Below are 12,286 nucleotides of genomic sequence, written 5' to 3'. Positions count from 1 at the left end.
CGGGTTTCTTCCAAGGGTCCTTATGTTTCGAGCGACTGACGTATCCTACATTCCGTCCTCGCAATGCAATCAAAGCTCTTTGCCGGATGTGCTTCACTGATTGCTAGTTGAGCACCAGACCTGGCCCGAGGTACTCTTCCGATTGGTACCTCGTCCGTCGCAAGAATTCGATCTCGCAGTGTGCAAACATAAATGGCATTATTTCATTAACCTTACTTTCTGAATCAATCCTTCGCCATCTCTGCTCTTCTACTACTGGGATATTCCGACCTCTACCTACCCTGCCCGTCATGCCTGCCGTGATCCAGTCCGCCATCAAGCGCATCCGTGAACCCAAAGTGGGCGAGAATGGCTACACTGGCTTTCACCCTGGCAAGAGCGAAGTTTTCACCACGGGCTCCCAGCCATTCGGCTCTGATACGAGAGCTCTTACTAGCGACGTCCGGCTAGACCACGATGTGGAAATCGTCGTCCGGGACGGCGCGCGTCTCTACATCGATGTGTACCGGCCCGACGATCCCAAAGAGAAGGTCCCTGCGATCCTGGGCTGGTCACCCTACGGCAAGAAGTACAGCGCCCTGGACATGCTCCCCATGACGGTCTGGCACTCTTGTGTCAAGCGCTCCGATCTGAGCGGATTGGAGAAATTCGAGGGCCTAGACCCTGCAATCTGGTGCCCCAAGGGATATGCCATCGTTAGCGTGGACTCCCGGGGTGCTGGCAACAGTGATGGACAGATCGGAATAATGGGCACTCAGGAGGCGGAAGATATGTACGATGTTATTGAGGCAGTTGCCAAGCTAGATTGGTGCAACGGCAATGTTGGCATGGCCGGTAACTCGTATCTCGCCATAACGCAGTGGTTCGCTGCAGCGCAGCAGCCGCCGTCTCTGAAGGCGATCGCTCCCTGGGAAGGTCTGAGTGATCTTTATCGAGAACAGTTTTGCAGAGGTATGATATTCCGCCTCAATCGCCGTCGATGCCAATGTTATGAGCTGCCGAGTGCTGATATATGTTCCAGGAGGATGGTTTACCATGTCCAACTTCGACCTGATCACCGCCGAGATTCTTCGCGGGAAGCCCACCTCAGGAGTCGAGGACTTCGCCGAGATGTACCGCAGGTCGTCCACCATGAACGTCTGGTGGAAAGACAAGCGTGTAGATATGACGAAGATCAAATGCCCAACCTACATTCGAGGATCCGACGTGAGCAATCTGCATAATATGGGCTCCATCCGTGCCTGGCTCGAGATCCCACACGACAAAAAGTGGATACAATGGGGCGCTTATCAAGAATGGTATGAACTGTACAGCATCCCAGAGTCCGCCGAGCAGCTCACGACTTTTTTCGATTTTTACCTCCGTGGAATTAGCAATGGATGGGAGAAGAACACGCCCAAGGTCAGGTGGACTACGCTGAAGTTCGGCGACGGCGAGCCTATTCACGACATCGAACTGCCGGACTGGCCTGTGCCTAACACGCAGTACCTGGAATTCTTTGCCTCGGAAAATAGTAAATTGAGCGCAGTGCTACCCTCGACACCCGCAAGCGTCACTTACAACTCGGAAGACCGCGGCAGCTGGGTCGAGTTCACGCACACGTTCTCAGAGCCGTCCCGGTTGATCGGACTTCCCAAAGCATCCGTCTACGCATCTTGCGACACCCGCGACGATTTCGTCATTTTTGTGATTCTGCGCAAGAAAGACAAGAATGGAAAGGACATGCTGCATTTAAACTTTCCATTCCACGCGAGCCCCGTCAATTCGATAGCCGACATTGATGAGAATGAGATGCACAGCGTGAATACCCACGAGGGTCAGATGGGCATTCTGAGGGCTTCTCACCGGGAAATAGACCATTCGAAGAGCATCCACCCCAACTTCCCCTTCCACCCTCATGGGCGCGAGCAAAAGGTCGCTCCCGGGACGGTGGTCAAATTAGAGATTGGTGTGTTCAGCATGGGTGTTGACTTTGATGCGGGCGAGAGCATCAGCTTCAGGGTAAGTTTAACTTTCGAGTTGTTAGCTGAGTTTACTCTATGAGAAAAATCTAATAACTAATGTCTTACCCTTTTCTGTAGATCAGCGGACAAAATCCTACGGCAGCAGAGTTCAACCGATGGTCAGACCCTCGTCCGGAGCACGAGCTCAACAAGGGAGAACACAAGATTCATTTTGGGGGGGAATATCCTACGTCAATCATTCTGCCCTATGTTGGAAAGCCTTGATAGAGAAGCATAGACCAATTTCAAACAGCAATCGCACAGTCCATAGACGACTGCAGTCAATTTCAGCATTGATCCTGAACCCATTTCACGAGTGACATTACTTTCAAAATATGCAGAAGCAATGAAACGGATGCTTACAAGACTATGACCTTATTAAATAACAAAGGTGGAAAATTCAGTGAACCTTACGACTTGTCGCTTGCCACGGCTTTGAAACTCTATCGACGCTAGTACACCTTACAAAGCCGAAAGTCAAGTCTCTAATAAAACACTGATGCACAAACTATCGACCTTGGAATTGGACACTTGCACAAGCCGAAGTCTACTGCCGGCAGCCAACGATGCATAACCTTGCTCCTGTCCTGCTGTATCTGACTCTGATGTGGAGCCGACCAGGATTTGCTCTTGGTGTGTTCGGCTCGGTTCGGTTCGGGGCAGCTCTTCCCAACCTCATCACCCAACTATGTGCATTGGCGAAGCGCCACAAAGCACGAACCCATCTAGTAAAGAGTCGAAAATATCTGACGTGAGGACAAAAGAAAGAGTAGTCCACGCAACTGTTCGCTAATCTACTATGGATGATGAGGGGCTTCCAAGATTTCTTTCAAGATTCAGTGGAGTAAAGCGACATTAGATCAGATCCCCACATACAATTGTCAAGCATGGGAAGTCAGGCCCTTGACTTCCGAGTCCTTATCGTAGGGGGTGGAATAGCTGGGCTAACCACGGTGAGTTCACTTCTCACATCCTGAGACTTGGCTAATCACCTTATTCATCTAGGCCATAGCTCTCCGCGGGCCCAACCGCCACATTGCTGTCCTCGAGCGATCCCGCATGCTGGAAGAGACTGGAGCCCTAATTTCCCTACAACCAAACGCGAGCAAGCTGGTGACGAGATGGGGCCTCGACCCCTTCCTTCACTCTGCCGAACCCCTCATTGATCGCGGGTTCCGAGTGTTCGACATGTCTGGCAAACTCGTCAATGAACTGAAACTCGAGACGGCGAGATTCGGCGCAGATCGTGTCCTATATCACCGACAAGACCTTCACTCGGCGCTACGCAACGCTGCAACCAGTACACAACTTCCTGGGGAGCCGGTGGAGATTCGCACAACTTGCCCGGTCAAGTCTTGCGATCCAGAGGGTGGCGTTGTTACGCTGGAGAGCGGCGAGCAGATCCAGGCAGACCTTGTCATTGGGGCGGACGGCATAAAATCAGTCATACGCACCGCCGTGCTCGGGGAATACTGCCCTGCAATTCCGACTGGACTCTCAGCATATCGCGTGCTGATGCCCCTGGAACGTATTCAAAACATCGAGGGGCTTCCGGACTGCATCAAGTCCTGCAATCCAGCGATGACGTCCATGATCATGGGCGGCGATAGGCGGGTGATTATGGGTCCCGGCAGAGGCGGAAAGCTCTATGGGATCGTCGCGCTGGTACCGGATGGGAGCTTGCATGAAGACACGGCCGGGGACTCGTGGGTCAAGCACGGTTCGAAAGAACAACTGAAGGCGGCCTACACCGGCTTTGCTCCTTGGCTTTTGAAGGTCTTCGATGCTGCACCTGACAGCGAAATCGGACTGTGGCAGTTGCGCGACTTGGATCCGCTTCCGACCTGGGTCAAGGGACGAACAATAATAATTGGCGATGCGGCACACGCAATGCTACCGACTCAAGGGCAAGGGGCAAGCCAAAGCATGGAAGATGCCGAGGCCCTTGCAGCCTTTCTCGCCGACATTGACGAGCGTCCAGGCAAAAGCAAGGTACAGGATGCTCTTTGGAAAGTATGGGAAGCACGATTCGAGCGGGTCAGTCTCATTCAAGCCTACAGTAGGCAACAAGCACGGCCGGCGATGGAGAAGGGGTCAAACAGTGTCACTCTAAATCCAGGGGAGTTCATGAAGTACAACTGTGAATATGACGGTGCTACCGATTGGGTCAGAAAGAAAAAGAAAACCACGTAAATAACAATACAATTTTTCGGAAGGCATTTCATAAAGCACAACTTCTCTGATTTGTAATGTTGTTTATGTCGGTTGGAAGTGCTGTCAAACCCCAAACTCAACATTCGTCGTGATGGATTAGCTCGGATTCACGAAGCTCGATTCCACAACTGCCGAATCAAACCATCTGCTCGAAGGTTTTGCACATCCGCACTACCATCACAGTGAACGCGTGTGCTTCGGGATCTGACCGAGGAACCATCGACTAGTCTTAGCCTGGTATACGCGCCATGTCCACGAGCCAATTGCGAGACATGCATCTGTCAGTTCCCCCGCAAGCTGTCCCGAAGTTAAAGCGCCCCCAGCACAAACCCCGCACCCAAGCTCTGGGGTTCGGGGAGTGGAGGGCTGCAGGGTTCATGTTGCCCTGGGCCCCAGTTGACATATATCTGGTCCGAGATCTATACTCGGCCCTGAGCCGAGAGATCATGGGCTGGTTCACATCACCCGTACCATGATATCGACCCAAAGAAGACGCGGCTCCCCTTACCTTTGGCAATGAACGAGCAACGAGAAGCGACCACCCTGGCCACCTCGGCACAGGGAGATGGCCCAATACACACCCAGAGTCAACCGAAACGCATCCGTCTTAGTCTCGCCTGTAATAACTGCCGGCGGCGCAAGGTAAGGTGCGACACGGAGCAGCCAAAGTGCCGCAACTGCTGGCTGCGAGACGAAGAATGCGAGACGACCGACCCTCGGTACCCTGACGCCGGTGCGCTCAAGGTCCGCCGCTGGGCAACTGCGGATGGTCTAATGCCTGGTCAGAACCCGGCAGCCACGCATCGAAACCAGGCCCACGTGCCGAAGCATGGACCGGCGTCATCTACGGGTACGCCCCAGCCTTCACCTTCAACACTGTGGCGCAGCAACGAGACCTCCGCAGCTGTGGCCGCCCCACCGGAGACATCGGGCTGGAGTCCGGCTGTGTCGATGGACACAAACACATCCACGCGGCGCGACTCCATCGCCAACACAACCGGCTGCGAGGCAAACACGAGTACGCCAGGCACGGCCATCTCGTGGGTATCTCGCGGCTATCAGCACAGTGTCGACGCCGAGAATGGAGGTCAAGAGCATTGTGCTGGTCACGATCCAGACCTGGTTGTCAACACTGACAATAGCTCACATCGTGTTAAGGTAAGACGCAAAGAACCCTTGAAACTCACATAGAGTTCAACCAATGGCTAACGTGTCATCCATGTAGTACATGGGAGGTAGTAGCTTACAGTGCCTAGCGGGCTTCGTCGACATTTATCTCCGACGCAAGCGGCTGAAGCTCGTAACGCCCATCTTTAGGTGTGGAATGCGCCACGTCGAGGAGGTGCAGCTACCCTTGATGCTCTCAATTCCCTCATTGCCATCGCAGCAGTTGTTGCGCACATACCTGGATACGTTCTTCGATAGGGTCTGGCCGCTTTATCCAGTTGTAAACCGTACAACGATCGAGCAAGATATTCAACATTTCCAGTCCCTGGAACAGTCATCCTCGGGAGGCTTACTGTCGGCCATCTCACATGATGACGTCCCGAGGATTGTAATTGTTCTTACCGTCTTGGCCATTGGAGCTGATGAAGGCTCTGAGGACCTCACAGACATTAGCAACGCATACCTTACCACTGCCCATGGTCTCTTTGCACACCTAGTGTGTCTACCCTATCTTTCAAGCGTACAGGCCCTACTTCTGCTGGCTGTTGGCCTTCGGTCACGAGCCAAGGATGGACAGGCATGGCATATCGTCGGCCAGGCTATCAGGGTAGCGCATTCCATTGGCCTCCACAGGCATATCCGGAGCGGACCTGGCTCAGGCGAACCGAGTGGAGCCAATGCCGAGAATGGCTACAAGGCAGACCGACTTCTCCAAAGCAGGGTATGGTGGTCTTGCTTCGCACTTGAGAAGCTGATGGAGCTCGAAACCGGAAGGCCGTCAGCGATCAATGATGAAGTGGTTGACCAGCCTTTGCTAAGCCTCGAGGTGTTGCCGAATGATATGCAAGATTTCTTCACGCCGTGGGTGTCGTTGTCGAGGATACTCGGCCAGATCAGTAGGCGTCTTTACATGCACAAGCCGAGCAGTGCATGGTCGCTTATATCAGAGATCGGAAAGTTGGATCAGCAACTTCTCGAATGGGCGAAGGCACTCCCAGAGACTCTCAAACCAGGCCACGAAGCCATCATATCCGAAGGGACGGAACACCAGCAGCACCTCTCCACCTTCCTTGCACTTCAGTACTATCAGGCCCAGATATCTGTACTACGGGCTTCCATCGTATTCCCCATCAATTCGTTCACGAATGAGGTCAAACACCTCGGCTCAAAACTACCGTCATACATGCGTCTGCTGCAGGCGGAGAGCATTTGCACAGGCGCTGCCCGAGCCACAGTCAGGCAGGTCCTTGAGCTTGCTGACCACGGCATACATTCGAACCTCTTGTCCTCTGTACAACCACACCTAGCTGCCATTGTCATATCATTGCATATCTTAAGACACCCCGGCAAAAGGATGGTACGATCCGACATGGAGCTTATCGTATCGGTAACGCACCAGTTGGAGACTCAGTTCCAGCGCAATGGTCAGCATCCAAATTTTATCAGGGGCTTCGAGACGTTGCGGGCAAGCGTGGCAGCAGCAGTCTATCAGGGTGTCGGCTCTGCAATAATGCCTCCAAGTAACAATGACGAGGTATCGGGCCGGTCCGAGTTCAGTGCTAGCCTCAGCGCAGACTCCGCGACAATGTTTTCTGAGCTCCCGGCGCCCGTGCCTGGAATCATGCTCGACATGCCCTTTTTTGATCTGGACAGCGAGAACCTGGGCCCTTTTGAAGAGTTCTGGAATGCCATAGGGCCAATATCTTTTGCGGATTATACTGACAGCGGATAATAGTTCCAAAGCTTAGAGTGTGCTCTACATAATGAGTGCCAAGATGGTAATCCATAGTCTAAGGGACGCATGTCATGTGAAGTTTAGTCAAATTGCACAGGGTTTGAAGGCAAAATGCGTTAAGACATGGAGAGCCTTTAGACATTGAATGCAAGTGATTGATTAAACAGGCATCAGAGAACAGGCTGCAGATCAGCGTAGAAAGCAGCCTAGAAGCAAGTCCTTGATCGAGAGGTCACCTTCCCTTCTTTCCCAGATCCAGTCCAAATTCCCTCTCCGATTTAAATCACACTCACGGTTTTTGAGCGATGAGTGACCTAAGAGTATGTCGGTTTGGTATCGCTCGTCTGTACCGCAAACCTAGAGCAAAAGGCACGGATTTTGGCGCTGAAGAAGTAAATCGGGATGCCGAGGCCGGCAATAACGGCAGTCAGGATTCCATAAACCAGGAAGGCGCCATCGTATCCCCTGAGATCAATGAATGGCTGGACGGCATAGGAAGTACCAAAGCTGAGCACGCCGCGAAGGGCGCAGATGACAACCAGCGCCGGGCCAGAGCGCGTGGGGTACGCGTCGAGCGCGTAGACGATGCCCGACTGATTCGCACCGACGAAGCAAAAGTAGTAGGCATTGACGGCGAAGACTATGGCGAACCAGTGTAGGCGCTCTGGATGCGCTGCGGCCTGGCCGTACAGAATGACGGCAATGACGCCGACGAGGGCCGGAAAGACTAGGGGTACAAGGCGGTACTGTGGCTGGTGAACACCGCCGTGGCGCCTGGCGAGGAGCTTCACGAGCCAGTCAGAGCCCCAGCCAAGTAGAGGCAATCCAATGAAGGAAACAACAATCTGGCCAGCCATGGCGAAGGAGATGTTCTGGTTTTCCCAGCTGTACGGCGGGGCGCTGAGGATGTTGCCGTATGTGGTGCCCATGGCGACATTCACACCGAGCGTGAGACCGTTCAACAGCTGCAGATGGGCGAATAAGTTAGTATTTCTCGCTTATAAGTGGCTGAAACGACGTACAAATGCCCAGAGCATATCCGGGAAGAGCATGACAACAAACATGCGCTGCACTGTGCGAATGCCTTCGGCCCAGTCGGGCTCATTGACAAAGATGCGCATGTCCGAAGCCAGAGTCCGGGGTTTGAAGTTGACCAGATCGAGTTCACGGACGTCGGTAGTGGCGATGCGCTGGACGTTGTATGAGGTAGTACGGTGCATGTCCTTGTCAGACTGGCCGGCGAATGTGCTGACTCTGGCGACCTCGCCCTGATATGCCGCCAGCGGCCTATCGTACTTAGTCTCCGGAACGAGGAATAGACTCAGCACCAGCACAAGACCGGAGAGCCCTGAGCCGAGTCCGTACCAACCGCTCGAGCCGATGCCTTTGCCGATGTAGGATGTAAGGAGGACGTAAATAGTAGTCAAGATATTGCCACCAGCAGTGAAGATCATCTGGTACTTGGCGCGCTCGTGCAGAAAAAAGCTCTCCTGAACCATGAGGGGACAAAGTGCCTCACTCTGGCCAGCAGCCAAGCCCAGGACCATCCGAGCTGCCAGATGCCATTCGTAGCTCTTTTGGGTCGCGCAAAGAACACAGGCCACGAGCATGACCACGCAGGATCCGAGATATACAGGGCGACGGCCAATGGCTAGGGCCAGTGGCATGCCGACGAAATTGCCGATGCCCATGAACAATGTAGGGTAAGTCATGAGATCTGTGAATGAGCTGTTGGTTAGCATTGACCAGGAGAATTCTCTGATTCGAGGGGTACTGACGGGTGATATCTGCAACAGTTCTGCCTTCGGAGACATATATAGGAATGAAGAGGTTTAGCAGACCGCCCTGCTTTCATTAGTCACGATACTCCGCAACCTATTTAGTGATGCATTTCAGAAACTTACCAGTCCGCTAACCATTGTCAAGCCAACACTGCTAAAAGCGCAAACCATCCCAAGCAGTATCTGATATCTTTTATGAATACGTCTCTGATAATGGGAAAGATAAAGCAAGTATTGGCACTTACAAGCTTTCTATATAGTGGCAGATTCAAAGGGTCTAAGTCGGTATCAGTTTCCCATTCTCTTGTTCGAGCGAGTAGAGACATACCTCTTGGGTCAGCGCTCGGTGCGGGGATGAGATAGGTAACTCCATCGCTGGAGGCCAAGTTCACATCGCCATCGAAATTCTCAGGCGATGGAGGGTCAACAGGTTTGATTGGATCCTCCACGGCCATCTCATAGTGATCAGCTGAGCCCTTGCGGTCTGTCATATTGAGAAATGGAGCGACGACAAAATGACTTGATAGAAGCTGAATAGACTGGCTGCTTTGAGGCGGCTTGTGTCCGGTGTCTTCTCAAGGACAGCCACCAGGGGCGAGGCAGGGGCTATTATACGAGTTCGGAGAAGAGCAGCCAGATCCCTGCCGCGTTGGCAATCCGCTCCAATTCATTGGGCACCCATAGCACATATCCGCTCTCGTGAGAGAAAGGATGCAAAGAGCAATAGTGCCGCTCTGAATCTTTAGCGAAAGTTCACCCCATGGGGAGGTTGTGATGAACCGAGCAACGAACCGAGCTGGCTTCCCCAAATGCGGGGGTAGCTTGACGCTACAGGAGCTCCTCCGGACGTGGCGCCAAGGCTGGGGCGAATCCCGGAACGGAGCATTCGCGGGTCCTTAGCTGCTCCGAAGCCCCAACATTGTCTCTCCACTTACCCGACGAAACCACTGTTCCAATATCGGGTCTTTCAAAAGACGCTGCATCATGCTGAGCATGCAAATAAGAGGATGGACGGATCCGGTAGGGCCATCCCCCTCGCACTCGTCGGCCGTGATCTTCACATTCTGAGTTCATAGGCCCAATGTACCAGCAACGAATATTGATTGTCTGTGCACTACATGAAGGCATAAGGCCGGAATATCACCTCAACCAAACAAGTGTTTTTACTGAGCCCTGATATATGGAATGCCCGTCAACTTGAATGCCCTCTCACTGAGGACAGGGTCGTTCAATGGTCTATCCCGCTGGACGAAGTCTGGCTTGCCGTTCCGCGTGGTTTTGTTGGTTCCAGTGTGTAAAGCGTTCGGCCAGTGCGTGGTCCCGACGCGGGCTAGAGAATAAACTTTTAGCATTAGGCAGTGAGTGACCTTAGTCATAACGGTAATGACTTACTCTCGAAGGCGATCTTCTTGCGGATGAGATCCTCCTGCGAGGCGTCGGCGACGGGCATGAAGCAGGTGTAGATCGCCATTCTGTCTTGCTTGCTCTTGACTGGGACATTGTAGTGAGGTGTCCGAGAGTCCCCTGCAGAGCAAGTTAGTCTTATAATCTTCACCATTACTCTCGTGTTAGACCACTCTACTTACAGACGATCAAGTCACCTGGAGCAGCCTCGACCTTGATCCATTCATGACCGTGTTCCTCGAGCCATTTCATGCCCTTGTCAGTGTATCCATACCACTCCTTGGTCCATGCAGGAATTCTCTCCTCTGTTCCCCGGATGTCATTGTGGAACTGCTCGCTGGTTGCATGGCCGCCTCTGCAAACTATCAAACCACCATCATTGGGGCCATTAGGGAGAAGATTCACGAGGCCCTGAAGGCAGCGGAAACCGGGACGGTCAGGATCTTGGTCCTGATGCGGCCAAGGGGTATTCGGCGGCAGATTCTTCCGGTTGGCAAAGCCATAGTTGATGGCATCAAATGAGACAATCAGGTCTTCCGTATCATAGAGCTTCTCAAATGCGCCTACGACTCCGGGCTCGGAGCGTACTGCCCAGACAAAATCCTCGTGGCAGGCGCCATAGTTGAGGATCATGCCCTTCTCGTTGACGATAGGCAGCTTATCGGGATGCACTGTCTCAGGATCGTTCCGGTCATAGCCAAGGCCGCTGGTTCATTGTTAACGGACATGCCAGCAATTTTGGATCAATCATCACACCACTTGCAAGGACTCAACCAGCGAATACATCTTATCGGCATATTGAAGAGCTCTGTCCTCAGGGATAGCTCCCTTGATAACAGCGTAGCCGTCGCGGAGGAGATCATCTCGCCAGTCGCCAAACTTGGGATCAGTGCCGTCCATCAACATGCGGGAGCCCCTGGCTTTGAGATTGAGGGACCCGGCTGTAGAATCGGCAGTAATAGTTTCTGTGGCCATAGTAGCAATGTCGACAGTCGGAAAGCAGCTAGGTGTTTTGGGTTTAGTGAGTCAAAGTTCACTGGAGAGCCCAAGCCTTTTTCTGCAGACAATGCTTTCAACATTAAAATACACAGTCACAGGGGCGGTTGTCTTTTGGAACTCATATCATTCTGCTTTGCGAGATCCGAGGAACCTGGTACTTCCTCGGTTCGGCTCCGAACCGTGAAAGCCATACTAAGGGGGTGGTGGTGAATTAGCGTCCGGACCAGGATTTGCAGATTTGGGTCGCATCCAATACGGCTCGGTCGGAAACTCACTTTCCTCCATTGCCTTGGAAATTCCCCCGGTTTAACTTGTCAAACCAGGATCTCTTTGTATACAACATGGTGATAACTTGATGCAGTCCCGCAAGAAGCACTGCCGCCAGCCGTGGTGTACCTGATCGTGGACGTACCCCTCACCCTCCAACAACTAGGTCTACAGACCTGTGATGGATTGCCATTGCGGCCCTCCTCGTGAAGTGGAGGAGTAGCTTACGGCGAGGTTCTAGACCCCTACTACTGCTATTTCCGTAAACATGTTCTCATAATCAACGAAGAACGTGATTGGTGAGCTGTTGTTTCACCGAGACCAAGTTCATCTGAGCATGGCTGGTGTAGAGGGCTTCCGTCCTGATCTAGGAATGTCCAGGATGATGTATATCACTCTCTCCGCAATATTGCCTCTCACGACTGAGCTAGGAAGTGAGATGCTAAGAAATGTGATCCTGCCTCGTTTTACTAACTAGACACATCATTCTTCCTTTGCCCTGGCAGTGGGCAGACCGCCTAACAAAGACTCACATATAACTTTGGAGTCTAGGGGTGTGCAGTATGTAGATTCTGTGGCGCCCCCGTCTTGTCATACTCCGAAGGCGACATATTGCCGTCAACCCTTTTTCAAAGACGGGATGGAAGTCCAGCCTCTAACGGCACACGGACGTAAATCTTTGAGAGAGCCAATTGCCCGTATCATAGCAGGGAATA

At 52.8% G+C, this 12,286-nt stretch overlaps 5 protein-coding genes across 5 annotated transcripts; 3 read left to right on the top strand and 2 right to left on the bottom strand.

The window, feature by feature from the left end:
* Positions 1-290: 290 nt before the first annotated feature.
* On the top strand, positions 291-2,228 carry E0L32_010228 (uncharacterized protein; the record flags this gene model as incomplete). Its single annotated transcript, XM_031132823.1, has 3 exons — positions 291-951; positions 1,022-2,001; positions 2,082-2,228. 3 exons carry the CDS (start codon positions 291-293, stop codon positions 2,226-2,228), a joined length of 1,788 nt encoding a protein of 595 aa, XP_030989739.1.
* A 662-nt stretch (positions 2,229-2,890) lies between these two features.
* Positions 2,891-4,196, top strand: E0L32_010227 (uncharacterized protein; the record flags this gene model as incomplete). The annotated part of the gene is made up of 2 exons (XM_031132822.1): positions 2,891-2,956; positions 3,009-4,196. The coding sequence occupies 2 exons, from the start codon at positions 2,891-2,893 to the stop codon at positions 4,194-4,196; spliced, it is 1,254 nt and encodes a 417-aa protein (XP_030989738.1).
* Positions 4,197-4,733: 537 nt separating this feature from the next.
* Positions 4,734-7,116, top strand: E0L32_010226 (uncharacterized protein; the record flags this gene model as incomplete). The annotated part of the gene is made up of 2 exons (XM_031132821.1): positions 4,734-5,375; positions 5,443-7,116. 2 exons carry the CDS (start codon positions 4,734-4,736, stop codon positions 7,114-7,116), a joined length of 2,316 nt encoding a protein of 771 aa, XP_030989737.1.
* Positions 7,117-7,433: 317 nt separating this feature from the next.
* On the bottom strand, positions 7,434-9,391 carry E0L32_010225 (uncharacterized protein; the record flags this gene model as incomplete). The annotated part of the gene is made up of 6 exons (XM_031132820.1): positions 7,434-8,084; positions 8,142-8,836; positions 8,898-8,964; positions 9,024-9,030; positions 9,146-9,152; positions 9,229-9,391. 6 exons carry the CDS (start codon positions 9,389-9,391, stop codon positions 7,434-7,436), a joined length of 1,590 nt encoding a protein of 529 aa, XP_030989736.1.
* Positions 9,392-10,063: 672 nt separating this feature from the next.
* E0L32_010224 (uncharacterized protein) lies at positions 10,064-11,279 on the bottom strand (the record flags this gene model as incomplete). The annotated part of the gene is made up of 4 exons (XM_031132819.1): positions 10,064-10,242; positions 10,293-10,424; positions 10,487-11,010; positions 11,089-11,279. The coding sequence occupies 4 exons, from the start codon at positions 11,277-11,279 to the stop codon at positions 10,064-10,066; spliced, it is 1,026 nt and encodes a 341-aa protein (XP_030989735.1).
* Between the last annotated feature and the right edge of the window lie 1,007 nt (positions 11,280-12,286).

Source organism: Thyridium curvatum (genome assembly GCF_004353045.1).
Source record: "Thyridium curvatum strain D216 chromosome Unknown NODE_81_length_187271_cov_78.157168, whole genome shotgun sequence".
Lineage (NCBI taxonomy): Eukaryota > Fungi > Ascomycota > Sordariomycetes > Thyridiales > Thyridiaceae > Thyridium > Thyridium curvatum.
The sequence above is the reverse complement of the archived record's forward strand: the minus strand, read 5'-3'. Positions and strand labels throughout refer to the sequence as shown.